We start from the raw sequence: 15,000 nt of genomic DNA, 5'->3' as shown, positions 1-15,000 counted from the left end.
AGTCAGTTAGTCACTTAGTTAGTCACTTAGTCAGTTAGTCAGTTAGCCACTTAGTTAGTCAGTTAGTCAGTTAGTTAGTCAGTTAGTCACTTAGTCAGTTAGTCACTTAGTTATTCACTTAGTCAGTTAGTCACTTAGTTAGTCAGTTAGTCACTTAGTTAGTCACTTAGTCAGTTAGTCACTTAGTTAGTCACTTAGTCAGTTAGTCAGTTAGTCACTTAGTTAGTCACTTAGTCAGTTAGTCAGTTAGCCACTTAGTTAGTCAGTTAGTCAGTTAGTTAGTCAGTTAGTCACTTAGTCATTTAGTCACTTAGTTAGTCAGTTAGTCAGTTAGCCACTTAGTCAGTTAGTCACTTAGTTAGTCAGTTAGCCTCTTAGTCAGTTAGTCACTTAGTTAGTCAGTTAGCCACTTAGTCAATTAGTCACTTAGTCACTTAGTTAGTTAGTTAGTTAGTTAGTTAGTTAGTTAGTTAGTTAGTTAGTTAGTTAGTTAGTTAATTAGTTAGTCACTTAGTCACTTAGTCACATACACTATATTGCCAAAAGTATTCGCTCACCTGCCTTGACTTGCATATGAACTTAAGTGACATCCCATTCCTAATCCATAGGGTTCAATATGACGTCGGTCCACCCTTTGCAGCTATAACAGCTTCAACTCTTCTGGGAAGGCTGTCCACAAGGTTTAGGAGTGTGTTTATGGGAATTTTTGACCATTCTTCCAGAAGTGCATTTGTGAGGTCACACACTGATGTTGGACGAGAAGGTCTGGCTCTCAGTCTCCGCTCTAATTCATCCCAAAGGTGTTCTTTCGGGTTGAGGTCAGGACTCTGTGCAGGCCAGTCAAGTTCATCCACACCAGACTCTGTCATCCATGTCTTTATGGATCTTGCTTTGGTCACTGGTGCACAGTCATGTTGGAAGAGGAAGGGGCCAGCTCCAAACTGTTCCCACAAAGTTGGGAGCATGGAATTGTCCAAAATGTCTTGGTATGCTGAAGCATTCAGAGTTCCTTTCACTGGAACTAAGGGGCCAAGCCCAGCTCCTGAAAAACAACCCCACAACATAATCCCCCCTCCACCAAACTTTACACTTGGCACAATGCAGTCAGACAAGTACCGTTCTCCTGGCAACCACCAAACCCAGACTCGTCCATCAGATTGCCAGATGGAGAAGCGCGATTCGTCCCTCCAGAGAACGCGTCTCCACTGCTCTAGAGTCCAGTGGCGGCGTGCTTTACACCACTGCATCCGACGCTTTACATTGCACTTGGTGATGTATGGCTTGGATGCAGCTGCTCGGCCATGGAAACCCATTCCATGAAGCTCTCTGCGCACTGTTCTTGAGCTCATCTGAAGGCCACATGAAGTTTGGAGGTCTGTAGCGATGGACTCTGCAGAAAGTTGGCGACCTCTTCGCACTATGCGCCTCAGTATCCGCTGACCCCGCTCCGTCAGTTTACGTGGCCTACCACTTCGTGGCTGAGTTGCTGTCGTTCCCAAACACTTCCACGTTCTTATAATACAGCTGACAGTTGACTGTGGAATATTTAGGAGCGAGGAAATTTCACGACTGGATTTGTTGCACAGGTGGCATCCTATCACAGTTCCACGCTGGAATTCACTGAGCTCCTGAGAGCGACCCATTCTTTCACAAATGTTTGTAAAAACAGTCTGCATGCCTAGGTGCTTGATTTTATACACCTGTGGCCATGGAAGTGATTGGAACACCTGATTCTGATTATTTGGATGGGTGAGCAAATACTTTTGGCAATATAGTGTAGTTAGTTAGTCTGTTAGCCACTTAGTTAGTTAGTCAGTTAGTCACTTAGTTAGTCAGTTAGTCACTTAGTTAGTCAGTCAGTTAGTCACTTAGTTAGTTAGTCAGTTAGTCACTTAGTTAGTCACTTAGTTAGTTAGTCACTTAGTCACTTAGTCAGTTAGTCACTTAGTTAGTTAGTCAGTTAGTCACTTAGTTAGTCAGTTAGTCACTTAGTTAGTCAGTCAGTTAGTCACTTAGTTAGTTAGTCAGTTAGTCACTTAGTTAGTCACTTAGTCAGTTAGCCACTTAGTTAGTTAGTCAGTTAGTCACTTAGTTAGTCACTTAGTCAGTTAGCCACTTAGTTAGTTAGTCAGTTAGTCACTTAGTTAGTCAGTTAGTCACTTAGTTAGTCAGTCAGTCACTTAGTTAGTTAGTCAGTTAGTCACTTAGTTAGTCACTTAGTCAGTCAGTCAGTTAGCCACTTAGTTAGTTAGTCACTTAGTTAGTCACTTAGTCAGTTAGTCACTTAGTTAGTCACTTAGTCACTTAGGTAGTTAGTCAGTTAGTTACTTAGTCAGTTAGCCACTTAGTTAGTTAGTCACTTAGTCACTTAGTCACTTAGTTAGTCAGTTAGCCACTTAGTCACTTAGTCAGTTAGTCAGTTAGTCAGTTAGTCAGTTAGTCACTTAGTCAGTTAGTCAGTTAGCCACTTAGTCAGTTAGTCAGTTAGTTAGTTAGTCAGTTAGCCACGTAGTCAGTTAGTCACTTAGTCAGTTAGTCAGTTAGCCACTTAGCCACTTAGTCACTTAGTCAGTTAGTCACTTAGTTAGTCAGTTAGCCACTTAGTCACTTAGTCACTTAGTCAGTTAGTCACTTAGTTAGTCAGTTAGTCACTTAGTCAGTTAGTCACTTAGTCACTTAGTCAGTTAGTCACTTAGTCACTTAGTCACTTAGTCACTTAGTTAGTCACTTAGTCACTTAGTCAGTTAGTCACTTAGTCAGTTAGTCACTTAGTCACTTAGTCACTTAGTCAGTTAGTCACTTAGTCACTTAGTCACTTAGTCAGTTAGTCACATAGTCAGTTAGTCACTTAGTCACTTAGTCAGTTAGTCACTTAGTCACATAGTCACTTAGTCACTTAGTCAGTTAGTCACTTAGTTAGTCAGTTAGCCACTTAGTCACTTAGTCACTTAGTCAGTTAGTCACTTAGTTAGTCAGTTAGCCACTTAGTCACTTAGTCAGTTAGCCACTTAGTCACTTAGTCAGTTAGTCACTTAGTTAGTCAGTTAGTCACTTAGTTACTTAGTCAGTTAGCCACTTAGTTAGTCAGTTAGCCACTTAGTTACTTAGTCACTTAGTCAGTTAGTCACTTAGTCAGTTAGTCAGTTAGTCACTTAGTCAGTTAGTCAGTTAGTCACTTAGTCAGTTAGTCACTTAGTTAGTCAGTTAGTCAGTTAGTCACTTAGTCACTTAGTCACTTAGTCAGTTAGTCAGTTAGTCACTTAGTCAGTTAGTCACTTAGTTAGTCAGTTAGTCAGTTAGTCAGTTAGTCAGTTAGTCAGTTAGCCACTTAGTCACTTAGTCACTTAGTCACTTAGTCAGTTAGTCACTTAGTTAGTCAGTTAGCCACTTAGTCACTTAGTCACTTAGTCAGTTAGTCACTTAGTTAGTCAGTTAGTCACTTAGTCACTTAGTTACTTAGTCAGTTAGCCACTTAGTTAGTTAGTCACTTAGTCACTTAGTTAGTCAGTTAGCCACTTAGTTACTTAGTCACTTAGTCAGTTAGTCACTTAGTTAGTCAGTTAGTCACTTAGTCACTTAGTCAGTTAGTCACTTAGTCACTTAGTCAGTTAGTCACTTAGTTAGTCAGTTAGTCAGTTAGCCACTTAGTCACTTAGTCACTTAGTTAGTCAGTTAGCCACTTAGTCACTTAGTCAGTTAGTCACTTAGTTAGTCAGTTAGTCACTTAGTCACTTAGTTACTTAGTCAGTTAGCCACTTAGTTAGTTAGTCACTTAGTTAGTCAGTTAGCCACTTAGTTACTTAGTCAGTTAGTCAGTTAGTCAGTTAGTCACTTAGTCACTTAGTCACTTAGTCAGTTAGTCAGTTAGTCACTTAGTCACTTAGTCAGTTAGTCACTTAGTTAGTCAGTTAGTCAGTTAGTCAGTTAGCCACTTAGTCACTTAGTCAGTTAGTCACTTAGTTAGTCAGTTAGCCACTTAGTCACTTAGTCAGTTAGTCACTTAGTTAGTCAGTTAGTCACTTAGTCACTTAGTTACTTAGTCAGTTAGCCACTTAGTTAGTTAGTCACTTAGTCACTTAGTTAGTCAGTTAGCCACTTAGTTACTTAGTCACTTAGTCAGTTAGTCAGTTAGCCACTTAGTTAGTTAGTCAGTTAGCCACGTAGTCAGTTAGTCACTTAGTTAGTCAGTTAGTCAGTTAGCCACTTAGTCACTTAGTCACTTAGTTAGTCAGTTAGCCACTTAGTCACTTAGTCACTTAGTCACTTAGTTAGTCAGTTAGTCACTTAGTCACTTAGTCACTTAGTTAGTCAGTTAGCCACTTAGTCAGTTAGTCAGTTAGCCACTTAGTCAGTTAGCCACTTAGTCAGTTAGTCACTTAGTCACATAGTTAGTTAGTCTGTTAGCCACTTAGTCAGTTAGTTAGTTAGCCACTTAGTTAGTTAGTTAGTCACTTAGTCAGTTAGTCACTTAGTTAGTCAGTTAGTCACTTAGTTAGTTAGTCAGTTAGTTACTTAGTCAGTTAGCCACTTAGTTAGTTAGTCAATTAGCCACTTAGTTAGTTAGTCACTTAGTTAGTCAGTTAGTCACTTAGTTAGTTAGTCAGTTAGTTACTTAGTCAGTTAGCCACTTAGTTAGTTAGTCAGTTAGTCACTTAGTTAGTTAGTCACTTAGTTAGTCAGTTAGTCACTTAGTTAGTTAGTCAGTTAGTTACTTAGTTAGTTAGTCACTTAGTTAGTCAGTTAGTCACTTAGTCAGTCACTTAGTTAGTCACTTAGTCAGTTAGCCACTTAGTCAGTCACTTAGATAGTCACTTAGTTAGTCACTTAGTTAGTTAGTCAGTTAGTCACTTAGTCAGTCACTTAGTTAGTCACTTAGTTAGTTAGTCACTTAGTCAGTTAGCCACTTAGTCAGTTAGCCACTTTGTCAGTCACTTAGTTAGTCACTTAGTTAGTTAGTCACTTAGTTGCATAGTTAGTCAGTTAGTAACTTAGTTAGTCAGTTAGTCATTTAGCCAGTTAGTTAGTTAGTCAGGAACTAGGACATGCTGCATGGCAAGGCACATGAGCTTATAGTTACTCAGTGTTAAAGCTGTTGAATGTTTATTCAGGAAGCAGTGAAGTGACTCACTTTGATTTTGCCGTCCAGTACGTCCTGACAGAACCTTTTCAGTGTGTCCTTGTTGATGGCTGCTTCTGCCATGGTGAACTTCTTCAGCGTGTCCGTGTTGATGAAGCGGAGAGCCGGGGCGTCACTGGCAGACAGACCGAAATAATTCAGCACATGGGACACCTCTGTAGAGACGTCTATCTTGATGAACAGGATCTGGAATCAGACAGACTCTCTACTTTACACTGGATTACTACAGAGCATCAGAATGACACCAGGCTGCTGGAGGAAATCGTACCGTCTCTTTAAAGTCCCTGGCTGAGGCGGTGAAGTCCTCCAGCAGAGCCTGGTGGAGATCCATGGTGGAGTTGATGAACAGAAGAAGGTGGTTGTGGATTTTATTAGAAAAAATCTTTTCTGCATTCTGTAGAGGCAGAAGAGACAAATGTTATGTGATCTCATTCTTGCTGTTATTTAATCACCAGGGTTTAATTGGTTTAATTAGATTAATTAGTTTTTAATTAATTACCTCTTCACTAAATTCAATAACCAGCTCAAGACTGTTGGTCTGGATGAAGGAGATGACCTCATCCCTGTCCAGCTTGTCTTCCTGAGACAGAGGCATGTCTGCCCGTTTGTCATCGAACTACAGCACACACACACACACACATACACACACATACATGCAAGTTTAAATTGAATCTTTATTGTCAGGTAATACATCTTCTAATCTTCTGACCGGTACTACTTCTGGTCACCTGTTTGAAGAGCACGACTGATTCCTCTTCTACTCTGAACTTCTCAAAGAGCTCTGGACTGCTTGTGATGCCAAAGGTAACATCCACCATCTCCAGCGCAATATCATGGAACACTCTGGCTTTCGCTCCTTCCAAGTCCTAAGACAGAGAGAGAGAGAGAGAGAGAGAGAGAGAGAGAGACAGACAAAGAGAAAGAGACAGAGAGAGAGGGGGAGAGAGAGAGTGACAGACAAAGAGAGAAACAGACAGAGAGAGAGAGAGAGACAGACAAAGAGAAAGAGACAGAGAGAGAGGGGGAGAGAGAGAGAGAGAGAGAGAGACAGACAAAGAGAAAGAGACAGAGAGAGAGGGGGAGAGAGAGAGAGAGTGACAGACAAAGAGAGAGACAGACAGAGAGAGAGAGAGAGACAGACAGAGAGAGACAGAGAGATAAAGGGAAAGAGAGTGAGAGAGGAGGAGGAGAGAATGGTGAAAACCCCAGGCTGAATTAGTTGGACATCGCCACATCAATTGAATAAAATGCAGTGAAAAATTCCAGTTTTCTGAAAAAACTTCTACACAAACTTTACCTTGAAGAATCCAAACACAACGACCTGGTGTGTGTTGATGAGCTCCTGAGCGACTCGGTCATCGTTCAGATGGACAAGGCTCGGTCCGGTGCGCCGCTGCAGCCACTGTATAATCCTCTTCACACTGCGCTTTCCTTTAACACATCACACACGCTGGTGACCATCACTGTGTCCATCAGGGTTAGAATGTAACGGTGTAACGAGTCTCTTACCTGTGAATTCCGTAGCGTTCTGTCTGTGGCCGTCCGTGAACAGTTTCAGTGACGGAAAGCTGCTGACCTCAAACTCTTTAGCCAGTTCCTTCTCCTCTGCGGCGTCCACCTTGGCCAGACGGACAGGAGACGACTCGTTCTTCAGCCGTGCTGCGGCTTCGGCATAAACCGGCTCAAGGGCCTGACAGTGGCGACACCACGGCGCGTCTGTGTACCAGAGAGGAGGCGTGAACACCGGACAATGAGACGTGATCTCTTACTGCGTGACCAAGACATGAAGTCCAGTTTATACACAGACATTAATCATACCTCAACAGCTCTAATGAGTTCATGTAGAAATAAGATTAGGTTCATCATTTATGTCAAAAATGTGAAACTCAGGTCCAGCAGGAGGTCAGTGAATTTTCAGTCAACTAGAGGGAGCAATATGTGACACGTGTCCTTCCTAATCCTAATCTTGGGCCTGTCACGGCGTGAGAGGATGGACATCTGTGCTGCTGGACCTGCTGGAGATCTGAACCCTGAGCTGTTTCTCACAAAGTCTCTAGTCTGAGCCCAGAGCACTGTAGTGGAGTAAAGTATTTATAATAATAATAATAATAATAATAATAATAATAATAATAATAATAATAAGCAATATGGATAAAGTGATAGTAGTTAAACAGTTTTAATTTATACAGAGCAGCTTACAGAAGCGCTAACCCTAACCCTAATCCTGACCCTAACCCTGACCCTGACCTAGGTCCACTGGGGTTCAGCAGAATCACTTCAATCATTTGCAATAGTTTTTGATGTAATAATAAAAATAACGGTAATATCTACACATTATCCTGCCTGGTCATATGACTGGTCAGTGGTGAGAGTCTTTAATCATTTTCTTTTTATTTTTAAGTGATGCTTTCTAAATTATCTTATAATTTATATACAAATAAATACAAATAATTTGCACATTTTGTAATAAAATGAATATTTTTTAGGAACACAGCATGAACAGGAGAAAATATCAGAAATGAATGTCCAACATCTGTCCAGTAGAGTAAGCGTTTATATATTTATCTTTATTTATCTTTAGTAATAATTTATTAATGAAAGGTTTTAAGGGCCGGAGTTACCCCGGTGAAGAGACTTACAGAATTCCACCAGCAGGTATTTGTTCTCACTCAGAGCTCTGGCGAAGTTCTTCTCGTGCAGCACCAGGACATTTTTCTCTTCAGTGATTTCTTCTGTCTTTTCCTTACTCTGGTCTCTGGGCTCGCTCTGGGTTTCATCCCCGGTGTCCGGTTTCTCCTCAGCTGCCTCAGGCTCGGCGCAGAGCAGGAGCAGAGCAAAGGTCAGGAGGTGTGCAGGCTTCATTTCCCACACTGTAGACTGAAGTGCTCTCACACTCCGTCCTCACGTCGCTGATAAACACGTGGGAACGCTGACGAGTCACACACAGGAGAGTGCGTGGAGCTCATCTACTGGCCTTCTCTACAACTCTTGCTGTTTATTCTCGTATGTAAATAAAACTGTCTTTATTTTCATTTTTAGTTTTATTTGCAGAACAAACATTTTATTTTTATTAAGTATTTTACAGTAATTTTATTCACAGGTTTCCAAACCACACAAAAAACAAAACATACAAGAATCACTGAATTATCAAGAGCTGATCTGTGTGTGTGTGTGTGTGTGTGTGTGTGTATGTGTGTGTGTTTATGTGTATGTCTGTATATGTGTATGTGCATGAGTGTGTGTGTGTGTGTTCCAGCTGCTCTTAGGGGAGCTGGTATTCACAGCTGTAGTCACTGCAGGTTTCTCTGTCTGAAGCCCAGTGCTCCAGTAAGTCACTGAAATCTGGTGTAGCAGAGCTGCTCATGCTAATTACCGGAACGCTGCCGTTAAGGTTCATGGTTTCTGTGGAACACGTCATCACGTCTGGAATGTTGGAGGTGATACAGAGATGCTCAGGTCGAGGCTCGGTCCAGAAGCTGCTGGGCAGACGCCGCTGAATCATGGGTAATCCCTGCTTCTTTACCTGAGCGCTCTGGAAGAGTTCTGCGAGTGGTCCGAGGTTTTCCGACTCGTCCCCCGGCTCCGACGATGCCGCTCGAACTATGTCGGAATAGTAGCGTTGCCGGCCGGTGACCTCGTGACGTGACCTCCCTACATACATGTCGCACATGTCCGAGTCTTGGCTACGTCCGAAATAACGCTGCACGTCACTGCTGATAAGCTCTGCGAAGCGTAGGAGGCGATCCGTCGTGATCTCACTGTACAGATCAGAGGCTGATGGATCAGTTATGTGAGACTCCACACCAGTGGAATCGTCCTCTTCCTCCTCAAAGCTGTCCTCCACTTCGTCCCGGAGCTCATCTTCATACTCGTCGTCCAGCTCATCTTCATCAGCAGGAATGAAGCAGGTCTGAGCTGGATGGCTCGGTCCGAATCCACTCAGGGTTCTGATTACACTCGCTGCCATCCTACAAAGAACAGATTACAACAGTGTAAGCTACTAAGTAAACACTCATTCAGTACACACTCAATACACATTCAGTACACACTCAATACACATTCAGAACACACTCAGTACACATTCAATACACATTCAGAACACACTCAGTACACATTCAGAACACACTCAATATACATTCAGAACACACTCAATATACATTCAGAACACACTCAATACACATTCAGAACACACTCAGTACACATTCAGTACACACTCAGTACACACTCAATACACATTCAGAACACACTCAATATACATTCAGAACACACTCAGTACACATTCAATACACATTCAGAACACACTCAATATACATTCAGAACACACTCAGTACACATTCAGAACACACTCAATATACATTCAGTACACACTCAGTACACATTCAGAACACACTCAATATACATTCAGAACACACTCAGTACACATTCAGTACACACTCAGTACACACTCAATACACATTCAGAACACACTCAATATACATTCAGAACACACTCAATACACATTCAGAACACACTCAGTACACATTCAGTACACACTCAGTACACACTCAATACACATTCAGAACACACTCGATATACATTCAGAACACACTCAGTACACATTCAATACACATTCAGAACACACTCAATATACATTCAGAACACACTCAGTACACATTCAGAACACACTCAATATACATTCAGTACACACTCAGTACACATTCAGAACACACTCAATATACATTCAGAACACACTCAGTACACATTCAGTACACACTCAGTACACACTCAATACACATTCAGAACACACTCAATATACATTCAGAACACACTCAGTACACATTCAATACACATTCAGAACACACTCAATATACATTCAGAACACACTCAATATACATTCAGAACACACTCAGTACACATTCAATACACATTCAGAACACACTCAATATACATTCAGAACACACTCAATATACATTCAGAACACACTCAGTACACATTCAATACACATTCAGAACACACTCAATATACATTCAGAACACACTCAATATACATTCAGAACACACTCAATATACATTCAGAACACACTCAATATACATTCAGAACACACTCAGTACACATTCAATACACATTCAGAACACACTCAATATACATTCAGAACACACTCAGTACACATTCAATACACATTCAGAACACACTCAATACACATTCAGTACACACTCAGTACACATTCAGTACACACTCAGTACACATTCAGAACACACTCAGTACACATTCAGTACACACTCAGTACACACTCAGTACACACTCAGTACACATTCAGTACACATTCAGAACACACTCAGTACACATTCAGTACACACTCAGTACACACTCAGTACACATTCAGAACACACTCAATACACATTCAGTACACACTCAGTACACACTCAGTACACACTCAGTACACACTCTACACATTCAGAACACACTCAATACACATTCAGAACACACTCAGTACACATTCAGTACACACTCAGTACACACTCTACACATTCAGAACACACTCAATACACATTCAGAACACACTCAGTACACATTCAGTACACACTCAGTACACACTCTACACATTCAGAACACACTCAATACACATTCAGAACACACTCAGTACACATTCAGTACACATTCAGTACACACTCAGTACACACTCAGTACACATTCAGTATACATTCAGAACACACTCAGTACACATTCAGTACACACTCAGTACACACTCAGTACACATTCAATACACATTCAGAACACACTCAGTACACATTCAGAACACACTCAATATACATTCAGAACACACTCAATATACATTCAGAACACACTCAATACACATTCAGAACACACTCAGTACACATTCAGTACACACTCAGTACACACTCAATACACATTCAGAACACACTCAATATACATTCAGAACACACTCAGTACACATTCAATACACATTCAGAACACACTCAATATACATTCAGAACACACTCAGTACACATTCAGAACACACTCAATATACATTCAGTACACACTCAGTACACATTCAGAACACACTCAATATACATTCAGAACACACTCAGTACACATTCAGTACACACTCAGTACACACTCAATACACATTCAGAACACACTCAATATACATTCAGAACACACTCAATACACATTCAGAACACACTCAGTACACATTCAGTACACACTCAGTACACACTCAATACACATTCAGAACACACTCAATATACATTCAGAACACACTCAGTACACATTCAATACACATTCAGAACACACTCAATATACATTCAGAACACACTCAGTACACATTCAGAACACACTCAATATACATTCAGTACACACTCAGTACACATTCAGAACACACTCAATATACATTCAGAACACACTCAGTACACATTCAGTACACACTCAGTACACACTCAATACACATTCAGAACACACTCAATATACATTCAGAACACACTCAGTACACATTCAATACACATTCAGAACACACTCAATATACATTCAGAACACACTCAATATACATTCAGAACACACTCAGTACACATTCAGTACACACTCAGTACACATTCAGAACACACTCAGTACACATTCAGTACACACTCAGTACACACTCAGTACACACTCAGTACACATTCAGTACACATTCAGAACACACTCAGTACACATTCAGTACACACTCAGTACACACTCAGTACACATTCAGAACACACTCAATACACATTCAGAACACACTCAGTACACATTCAGTACACACTCAGTACACACTCAGTACACACTCAGTACACACTCTACACATTCAGAACACACTCAATACACATTCAGAACACACTCAGTACACATTCAGTACACACTCAGTACACACTCTACACATTCAGAACACACTCAATACACATTCAGAACACACTCAGTACACATTCAGTACACACTCAGTACACACTCTACACATTCAGAACACACTCAATACACATTCAGAACACACTCAGTACACATTCAGTACACATTCAGTACACACTCAGTACACACTCAGTACACATTCAGTATACATTCAGAACACACTCAGTACACATTCAGTACACACTCAGTACACACTCAGTACACATTCAGAACACACTCAATACACATTCAGAACACACTCAGTACACATTCAGTACACACTCAGTACACACTCTACACATTCAGAACACACTCAATACACATTCAGAACACACTCAATACACATTCAGAACACACTCAATATACATTCAGTACACACTCAGTACACATTCAATACACATTCAGAACACACTCAATACACATTCAGTACACACTCAGTACACATTCAGTACACACTCAGTACACATTCAGAACACACTCAGTACACATTCAGTACACACTCAGTACACACTCTACACATTCAGAACACACTCAATACACATTCAGTACACACTCAGTACACACTCTACACATTCAGAACACACTCAATACACATTCAGAACACACTCAGTACACATTCAGTACACACTCAGTACACATTCAGAACACACTCAGTACACATTCAGTACACACTCAGTACACACTCTACACATTCAGAACACACTCAATACACATTCAGTACACACTCAGTACACACTCTACACATTCAGAACACACTGAATACACATTCAGAACACACTCAGTACACAATCAGTACACACTCAGTACATTCAGTATATACTCAGTACACATTCAGAACACACTCAGTACACACTCAGTACACATTCAGTACACACTCAGTACACATTCAGTACACACTCAGTACACATTCAGTGCACACTCAGTACACATTCATTCAGTACCTTCAGTACACACTCAGTACACATTCAGTACACATTCAGAACACACTCAGTACACATTCAATACACCTTCAGAACACACTCAATATACATTCAGTACACACTCAATACACATTCAGAACACACTCAGTACACATTCAGTACACACTCAGTAGACATTCAGTACACACTCAGTACACACTCTACACATTCAGAACACACTCAATACACATTCAGAACACACTCAGTACACAATCAGTACACACTCAGTACATTCAGTATATACTCAGTACACATTCAGAACACACTCAGTACACATTCAGTATACATTCAGTACACACTCAGTACACATTCAGTACACACTCAGTACACATTCAGTACACACTCAGTACACATTCAGTACACACTCAGTACACATTCAGTACACACTCAGTACACATTCAGTGCACACTCAGTACACATTCATTCAGTACCTTCAGTACACACTCAGTACACATTCAGTACACATTCAGAACACACTCAGTACACATTCAGTACACACTCAGTACACATTCAATACACCTTCAGAACACACTCAATATACATTCAGTACACACTCAATACACATTCAGAACACACTCAGTACACATTCAGTACACACTCAGTAGACATTCAGTACACACTCAGTACACACTCTACACATTCAGAACACACTCAATACACATTCAGAACACACTCAGTACACAATCAGTACACACTCAGTACATTCAGTATATACTCAGTACACATTCAGAACACACTCAGTACACATTCAGTATACACTCAGTACATTCAGTACACACTCAGTACACATTCAGTACACACTCAGTACACATTCAGTGCACACTCAGTACACATTCATTCAGTACCTTCAGTACACACTCAGTACACATTCAGTACACATTCAGTACACACTCAGTACACATTCAGTACACATTCATTCAGTACCTTCAGTACACACTCAGTACACATTCAGTACACATTCAGTACACACCCAGTACATTCAGTACACATACAGTACACACTCAGTACATTCAGTAGACATTCAGTACACATTCAGTACACACTCAGTACACATTCATTCAGTACCTTCAGTACACACTCTGTACATTCAATACATTCAGTACACACTCAGTACATTCAGTACATATTCAGAACACACACAGTACACATTCAGTACACATACAGTACACACTCAGTACATTCAGTACACATTCTGTACACATTCAGTACACATACAGTACACACTCAGTACATTCAGTACACATTCAGTACACATTCTGTACACACTCTACACATTCAGTACACATTCTGTACACAATCAGTACACACCCAGTACATTCAGTACACACCCAGTACATTCAGTACACACTCAGTACACATTCATTCAGTACCTTCAGTACACACTCAGTACACATTCAGTACACACCCAGTACATTCAGTACACATACAGTACACATTCTGTACACAATCAGTACACATTCAGTACACATTCAGTACACACTCAGTACATTCAGTACATTCAGTACACACTCAGTACATTCAGTACACATTCAGAACACACACAGTACACATTCTGTACACATTCAGTACACATACAGTACACACTCAGTACATTCAGTACACATTCAGTACACATACAGTACACACTCAGTACATTCAGTACACATTCAGTACACATTCTGTACACATTCAGTACACATACAGTACACACTCAGTACATTCAGTACACATTCAGTACACATTCTGTACACATTCAGTACACACTCTACACATTCAGTACACATTCTGTACACAATCAGTACACACTCAGTACACATTCAGTACACACTCAGTGCACATTCAGTACATTCAGTACACACTCAGTACATTCAGAACACACTCAGTACATATTCTGTACACATTCAATACACATACAGTACACACTCAGTACATTCAGTACACATTCAGTACACATTCTGTACACATTCAGTACACATTCAGTACACACCCAGTACATTCAGTACACACCCAGTACATTCAGTACACACTCAGTACACATGCACATTC

At 40.6% G+C, this 15,000-nt stretch overlaps 2 protein-coding genes across 2 annotated transcripts in view; both read right to left on the bottom strand.

Annotated features, from left to right (window-relative positions):
* The window catches only part of pdia2 (protein disulfide isomerase family A, member 2), a 12,302-nt gene extending 4,273 nt beyond the window's left edge, over window positions 1-8,029 (bottom strand). The window contains exons 1-7 of the mRNA XM_058379990.1: window positions 7,777-8,029; window positions 6,647-6,853; window positions 6,435-6,568; window positions 5,866-6,003; window positions 5,637-5,753; window positions 5,406-5,531; window positions 5,129-5,323 (exon numbers count right to left, since the gene is read on the bottom strand). Of these exons, the coding sequence (XP_058235973.1) occupies window positions 5,129-5,323; window positions 5,406-5,531; window positions 5,637-5,753; window positions 5,866-6,003; window positions 6,435-6,568; window positions 6,647-6,853; window positions 7,777-7,999 (1,140 nt within the window). The 5' untranslated portion in view covers window positions 8,000-8,029. The remainder of the gene's footprint in view (window positions 1-5,128; window positions 5,324-5,405; window positions 5,532-5,636; window positions 5,754-5,865; window positions 6,004-6,434; window positions 6,569-6,646; window positions 6,854-7,776) is intronic.
* A 273-nt stretch (window positions 8,030-8,302) lies between these two features.
* Window positions 8,303-15,000, bottom strand: part of LOC131347116 (protein PERCC1) — an 8,343-nt gene continuing 1,645 nt past the window's right edge. The window contains exon 2 of the mRNA XM_058381002.1: window positions 8,303-9,105. Within this exon, the coding sequence (XP_058236985.1) occupies window positions 8,400-9,104 (705 nt within the window). The 5' untranslated portion in view covers window position 9,105 and the 3' untranslated portion in view covers window positions 8,303-8,399. The remainder of the gene's footprint in view (window positions 9,106-15,000) is intronic.

Source organism: Hemibagrus wyckioides, linkage group LG26 (genome assembly GCF_019097595.1).
Source record: "Hemibagrus wyckioides isolate EC202008001 linkage group LG26, SWU_Hwy_1.0, whole genome shotgun sequence".
NCBI classification, from domain to species: Eukaryota; Metazoa; Chordata; class Actinopteri; order Siluriformes; family Bagridae; genus Hemibagrus; species Hemibagrus wyckioides.
Note: the sequence above shows the minus strand (reverse complement) of the source record. Positions and strands in the feature narration are given on the sequence as shown.